The sequence below is a fragment of the Morus notabilis genome, unplaced genomic scaffold, assembly GCF_000414095.1.
Source record: "Morus notabilis unplaced genomic scaffold, ASM41409v2 Scaffold1328, whole genome shotgun sequence".
Lineage (NCBI taxonomy): Eukaryota > Viridiplantae > Streptophyta > Magnoliopsida > Rosales > Moraceae > Morus > Morus notabilis.
The window spans coordinates 58,603-66,090 of record NW_010367921.1 but is presented as its reverse complement, the minus strand read 5'-3'; the positions used below and the strand labels follow the sequence as shown (position 1 = coordinate 66,090).

Here is a 7,488-nt window from a genome sequence, read left to right as displayed (position 1 = left end):
GATAAAAGGAGGACAAATTTACAATTTTCAGGAGTCCAAAAGAAGATAAAATATTTTATGGAGAGAGAGAGAGAGAGAGAGAGAGAGGCATTCCTTTCCCTTCCAATAGAAGCCCCTCAATGTGACCATTCGTTAAAAAGCATAACATAACTATGACCCCCATAGCATCTGAAAAGTACCGTTTTTCAAGTTCTAATATATATATATTACAAAAACACAGAACAAAATTAAAATTAAAATGTGAGAAACCTGAAAGAAGGAGAAAATGTGGGCCACCTTCTGACTTCCACTAACATATTCCAAACACATAAACAAATCAAAAAGTGAGATTTCCAATCCAATGCCATCCCCACACTTACTCAACCTCTCTATTCTAAAATTCATTATTCCCTTCCAATTTTTTTCTCTTTTCTTTTTCTTTCTTTTTTTTTTTTCCTTCTTCCTTTTTCTCTTAAACTAAAGGTAGTGCCAGCTCTATTCACAATATAGCAACAGAGGAATAAAAGCTCCTTTATCTTCTACTTAACTCAGCTTCTAACAACAATTCTTTCTCTAAACTAATAAATTATAAATCAAAAACAAAAAGAAAAGGAAAAAGAAAGAAAAAAAGAAAGAAAACTTTCCCTAAGCTCAGAATCTGTTCTCATTCCTAACCCAACTCTCTAATCATAATTCTTCAATTATTAATACAACAATTAATATGCTCTCCCTAATGGTCCCAATCTTGGCCAAAACTGCATCATTTTGCCTGTAGCTGTCCCAACAATGGCATGTCCCTTTGGAGTGTCATTTCCTTTTCTTTCTCTATCACTAAATTTTATTATATCCTTTCCCATGGATCCCCAGACTACCGGTACCAATACGTGGGCGTATCTGTTTTTCTGCTTCTTTTTTGTTTTTTGTTTTTTGTTTTTTTGTTTTTTTTCATTTTTCCGTCTGATCTTATCGTTCCCAACTTGGCTAGGGTTTGATAAGATATGTGCATATACTAGCTAGCTAGTTGAACAGAATAGGGTTCTTTTTGTTTTTCCTCTATAATTCGCCCGTTTTTCTTCATGATCTCTTCTTCTATCTGAAAGTTCCGCCGAATGTGGGTGTCCAAAAATCGACTGTCGTCTCATGAGTGACCGGAAAAGTGCTTGAAACCGGCACCAAGCACAAACCTCGACTTCTTAGGTCTTGTTTGGGATCTTCGGGGTCCTTAGATTTTTCAGAATTCTGCATTAAAGAACACTTACTTCAATTATTGTTTAAACACAAGAGAAGTCTATTGAACCTAGGGAGATTCATATGATATAGGCACATCAACATTGTAACAGACCTCGTTGAGTTCGCGGATTCGAGTTTTCAATTCGAGCTAAAATGTAATATTATGTGAGAGCTTTACATTGTAATAGAAAAAGTTAGATGTAATTTTTGTGAAAGCTTTTAACTATAGTAAAATTGGAATTGAAAACTCGAATTAGTGAAATAAACGAGACCTTAAATTTTCGTTAAGTTCCTCAAATCTACAAACTGGTTACTTCTGAAACGATTTATTTAATGTTGAAAAACATACCCTATTAGTAGGTCCTCCTAACACGTAAATTCCACTCAAACTTTTTTCTAACAACTTAATGGAATTTTGGTTATTTTATGATGAGTATGAAGAAAAATAATGTACCTGCTGATGCTGTATGGGAGCTCCACTTTTCATGTATGGGGTGCTTAAAACCTATTATTTTATGAGCAAAGGAAAAAGAAAAAATAAGCATACATTAGAATTTCCTATTCAAATGACATGCATTTTATATTTTCTTTTTTAAAGAAAATAAAAATCTATCGATATTAATAACAAATTAGGATATTCCTTATGATGGACTTACAGTGACTTGTTCATGTAGAAACTTGATGTATTCAATTGCTTCAGAGAGCACTGAGGCAGTATCAGTCTGGCAAAAAAAGTATATATAACATAATTAAGAATCCAATATGATCATCTAATGGTAAAAGTTTTTTTTTTTTTTTTTTTTTTTTTTTTTTTTTTTTTTTTTGAGGTGGTGAAATTAAGTAAAGCAGAGAAATAGCATTGAGAAGCTTAATTTACCTTTCCAAAAGGTGAAACCAATTGTTGGAGTGCAGTGATTCTGTCCCCCATCTTCTCTTTCCTCACCTATAAAGATCATTCACATAAACACATACAAGTTTTCATATCCATGTCTATGCAACTTAAAAAGATAAAGCCTACAATAAACTCATAAATATATATATATATATATATGTATGTATTATGTATATGTCAGAGAAAGGTCTAATACACAATATTGTTGCCCTTTTATGTGTACCTTAAAAGCTGGCAAAGGTGATGGCGTTTGATCATTTCGCGGCCTTTTATTGGATGCAGCTTCACCTCCACTTTTCTTCCCCACTACTGCAACCGAATCCCTAACTTCGGATATATTCTGTTCATAATTAAACAGTAATAAATTAAACCCAAAAAAGAAAAATTCTTAAAGATCATTTCAATCATCTTAATCAAAACCCTAATTATGTTATCTTATATCTGTATATACACTATTAGCTTCTCCTTCAGTCATTGCTAATTAAACAATTTTTTTTTTTTTGGATACATTAATTAGTCATGAGTTAACCATAAAATATAATCGTTTCCTGCGAATATCAGTTTGGGTATTACCTTTGGTTTTTCGTCGAAGGTTGCGGTCTGAAACTGCGGCTGCAATGTCGGGAAAAACGTCGCCCGAACATCCTTCATGGCGGATTCGGGCGCGTTCCAAAACGGGGCGTTGTTCGAGAAGTGCAAATGACTGTTGTTATAAGGCGGCGGCAGCGGCGGCGGCGGCTGCTGCTGCTTCGGAGGCGAAGTAGTACTTCTCAGAAACTGAGGCAGTTTATTACTACTATTACTAGACCAATTGGTAGAAGACATTATCTGATCATTAGAGTTCAAGCCATAATTCGCCGAGTAATTAGGTAAACTTAAAGAGCTAGAAGACTGTTGTTGCTGAGAATTATCAGGTCCAAATAGGCCTTGCATTAGTATGGCTGAAGGGCTTCCGTACAAAGCGGCCGATTCCACCTGATGATAACTAGAATTCGACAAGCCCTGGCACGTCACCGTGCTCTCGCCGGAGCTGTAAGGAGGACTAAACTGCGATTGGTCGAGTGAAAATCCCCGGTTCATTTGCTTGAACTCACTAGAGGATGAATGATCTCCGGAAAATAACTTCTCCCTCCATTGAATTTGCCCCGCTTCTTGTTGGAAACTCGCGTTTGAGCTCATGTTCTCTTGTAGTATCGACCGGAAACTGCCCTCCTGTGCCGCCTTCTCTCCGCGGCTGCGTACACATTTCAAAGCCACGAAAATAAGTTTTGGAAAGAAAAGAAAAATGGCCGCTTTCATGTCAAAATCTCAATGAATTAGTGACAAATTCATTAGAGATACAAAATTTTTTCTCCCAATTCTTTTCTTTTTGATTTTTACCCAAAAAAAAAAAATTATCTCAAAATATTGAACTCAAAAATTCAACAAATTTCTGCACAATTTAGAGCACTACTAGTACTACTTACAATAAGGCTTGATTCCAATCTATGGCTTGGGAATTAGAAAGGCCTAAACCCATCATGTGCAAGTTGGGGTCGGCAGCGGTGGGGGCGGAGTCCGAGCCTTGGAGCTTCTGGCCGTCGTGGAAAACCATCGGAGAGCTACCGGAGACAGACACAGAATCCATGGAAGACCTAGACTTCATGTCCACCATATTTTCTGTTGACGACCACCCAAAGCTTCCCAAGCTGTTCAGCGCCGAAGAGGACGGCGACGTCCCGGCCTCAAACCGATTCGATCTCGACGAATCCCACCAGTTCCCGCTCGTCCGGAACTCATCCGCCATGGCTGGAGACTGGAAATCTAAGCTTTAAATACAATAACTCACCTTTATATGTGTGTGTGTGTGTGTGTATATATGTTGTTCTCTTTTCTGATCTCTTCTGATCTTCTGGAGTACTACTTGCTGTTTTTGTTGTATCTGCAACGAGCTCTTGTGGGTTTCATAAAATGATGAAAGCGGTTCGCTGCATCTATATATATATATATATATATATATATATTGTGTGTGTGTGTGTGTGCGTGTGTGTATGTGTGTGTTGTATTGTTGTAGTTGAAGTGTTTGGGAGAGTATTGGGATGAAAGAAGTAACCAGAATGTGGTTGACATTTCAGGGGGTGATTAGACAAAGGGAAAGGTCAATTTGAAACAAAATTTTCCTTTTCTTTTCCTTTTTTATCTAATTTTTATTTTTTCCCGAAATTTTCTTTTTTTTTTCTTTTTACTCCAATATTTATAATAATTAGGAAATTATGATAAACTATGGCATTCCTTTGGCTTCTGCACAGACACAACTCCTCTGTAAAAAAATGACAAAAAGGGCATTCTTGCCATTTTGTCATCAGCAAAGTGTTATTATTGCAATTTCGGCAATTGTGTATTGAGGTCCCTACCTCTCTAACCAAATTGCTTACGTTATGTTGACTGAAAAAAATTATCCCAATTAGAGAAGAATTTAATTAGGACTTCGGTGTATACATAACAAATAGGTTGATTTGGTGATCTAGAAAATTCTGATCAGCTGTAAAATGGCAATGGGGACCGGAAATTATCTTCCATCCTCATTCTCATCCCCGTCTCCATTCTCACTTAAAGTTAGGCGATATCAGAGTTAGAGATTTTTCATTGGAGCGCTTTTCCTATACCCGTCACATTTTTCATCTAATAGAACGATACATTTTAAAACTATAACAATTTAAGATACAAACAAAATGGAATTCACTGTTTTTTTCTTAGAAAAAATCATTGTAAATTGAAATCAAAATCCAAAGGCAATAAAAAACTAAATTAAACATATACAAACTAAATATATCAAACAAAAACAAGTTGATGTATAGTGCTTTTCCGTTGCCGCCCCACCACGTTTTTGAAAGGAGAGACTTATGGGAGTAGAGGATCATCTTACTATGAAATCTCATCGGCTAATTACAGCTAAAGATATTTAGGATATGCATTAAAGAAATACCCTTGAAGTCCATTTCGAGCTTCTCCATTTAGGCTTTTCTCTTATGCGTGGCTTTTTTTCTTAGTTTTTATCAACTTTTAACGATCAGTTAGTGACCCTTAACAGAATATGCCAAATATATGATCGTATTAATTCCCATACGACCAAATATTGACGATCGAAAGAAAATTATGTTAAAAGTGCATTATCCTACAATAAACAATTTGGCTATAACCTTCTTTTTTGTTAGAAAATTTCTTTGTAACCTAATTATGAAATATCATCCTGCTTTTTGTGTGCTATGTATATACTTTGATGTACTATTAAAATGGAAAGTCCACCACACTATGTATTGGACATGCACATTAACTTTTGCACAAGAAATGTATACTTTGTTCATATATAAAGACAGATTTTACGGAGAGAACACCTTATTATAAAAATTAATAGAGTTGTTGAAGGCAATTGTAAGATTTAAATTAAACGATGCATATTTTATGATGTTGAATTATTCGAGGATTTTTTGAGATGACATTGTTATATGAATACTTAAGTGCTGTCTGATTTAAAGAGTACCATTGAGGTGATCAAACCCCTTGGATTAGGGAGGTCCAGTGTTATAATTTCTGTACATGAAATAGTTATTCTTTTTCTTCTGAAGGGTAAAATTATCCCCTAATTTTGTGTCGTACATACAACTAATAATTTTCTTATTCAAAACAAATAATTTTCGATGTTTTTTATGTAATTGGATTCATATCAGAAATTTGCTTTTCGACTTTTATAGAATAATACTAGTATTTGTGAGTTTGCTACTGGTTAGGGATGAATTGCTCAAACGATTGACCAATAGAGTATCACCAAAGATAAGAGTTAATCTCACAAATAGTCCATATGGTTTAGTCTCAATCCCACTTTAGTTCTTAACTTTTTAAACGTCGCACAGTTAATTCTTGAAGTTTTATTATGTTTCAGTTCGATCATTTTGTTAGTTTGGTGTTAATTATTTGACATAATCTATATAAATTATAGACTAAAATTAGAAACATATAGTTTAGAGACTAAAGCAATACAAAAAACTTAAAGTTAATTTCCACAAATAGACCCAAAATTTTAGCTGTCTCTAATGTTAACTCTAATTTACATATATTCTATTAAATTTTAACGCCTAATTGATGGAATGATCGAAACTGAAACAAAATAAAACCTCAAAAATCCTTTAGGTAACGTTTGAAAAGTCAGAGAATAAAGTGAGATTAAGTGTAAACCTCATAAATCATTTGTAGAATTAACTCCAAAGATAATAAGACTTCGATTTGACAGAAACCAATTTGATTAAAGAAATGTTTTTATAAGGTCGAAAATTAACTACAGAATTAATGCATCATCCATTGGATATTAATAGTAAAATTTGAGACTCTACCGTCCTGGAAGGAATTTACAACTTGACTTTATTATATTCATTTTGTTGGTGAATGACTAGTATTTTCGCTCTCTAAATATTTAGAATTGCTTCTATCTTAGAGTCATTTCGTAATTATGTCAAAGTAGAATTGAACTAAAATTTGCGTTTGTTGGAAGTTGATTATTATACTGTCAAGGATAAAATCATATTTACATGTGCCCTAAGTATTTGTCAACTTTTTGCGTGTGGAAAAAATCGACATCGATCCTATAAACCTTACAAAAAGAAAGAAGAAAATGTGAATATATATATATAGAGAGATAATACTATACAATTCAAAATTCATTACCCAAGTCCTCAGGACAGTTGGCAATTTTTTTTATTATATAGACGGAAAAACACGGAAGAATATCAAAATAATGACCAAGATATTTTGCACCCTTCAAAAGACTGATGAATAACGCTTTGTAGTGATTGATGAATAACGCTTGATTTAATATCAATTGTGTAATCTAAATCATCTGATAGCCATTGAAAGAAAGAAGCAAGAAAATATTCAATTGAAGAAATGCATCGACACCGATTAATCAGATTTTTCACTTGTTTAAAAAAAAAATTAAAAAGAGAGAATAATTGATATTAGAACCCATAAAATTTATTTCCACTAGGTTGACACATATAAGCAAACTCATTCTTTACGAAACCCTCCGTTCAAATATTATTAAAAAAATACAAGCAACAAAATATACATTAGGCCTCGTTCACTTCGCTGATTCGAGTTTAGAATTTGAGTTTTTCTACAGTAAAAAGCTCTCACAAACAATCACATCTAACTGATATTAGAACCCATAAAATTTATTTCCACTAGGTTGACACATATAAGCAAACTCATTCTTTACGAAACCCTCCGTTCAAATATTATTAAAAAAATACAAGCAACAAAATATACATTAGGCCTCGTTCACTTCGCTGATTCGAGTTTAGAATTTGAGTTTTTCTACAGTAAAAAGCTCTCACAAACAATCACATCTAACTTTT

At 33.8% G+C, this 7,488-nt stretch overlaps 1 protein-coding gene across 1 annotated transcript; it reads right to left on the bottom strand.

Moving 5' to 3' along the window:
- Positions 1-354: 354 nt before the first annotated feature.
- On the bottom strand, positions 355-3,908 carry LOC21386488 (transcription factor bHLH123). Its single transcript, XM_010113774.2, has 7 exons — positions 3,568-3,908; positions 2,675-3,335; positions 2,325-2,441; positions 2,087-2,152; positions 1,866-1,931; positions 1,664-1,714; positions 355-1,218 (listed from the first exon to the last, which is right to left on the bottom strand). The coding sequence occupies exons 1-7, from the start codon at positions 3,885-3,887 to the stop codon at positions 1,069-1,071; spliced, it is 1,431 nt and encodes a 476-aa protein (XP_010112076.1). The 5' UTR covers positions 3,888-3,908; the 3' UTR covers positions 355-1,068.
- Between the last annotated feature and the right edge of the window lie 3,580 nt (positions 3,909-7,488).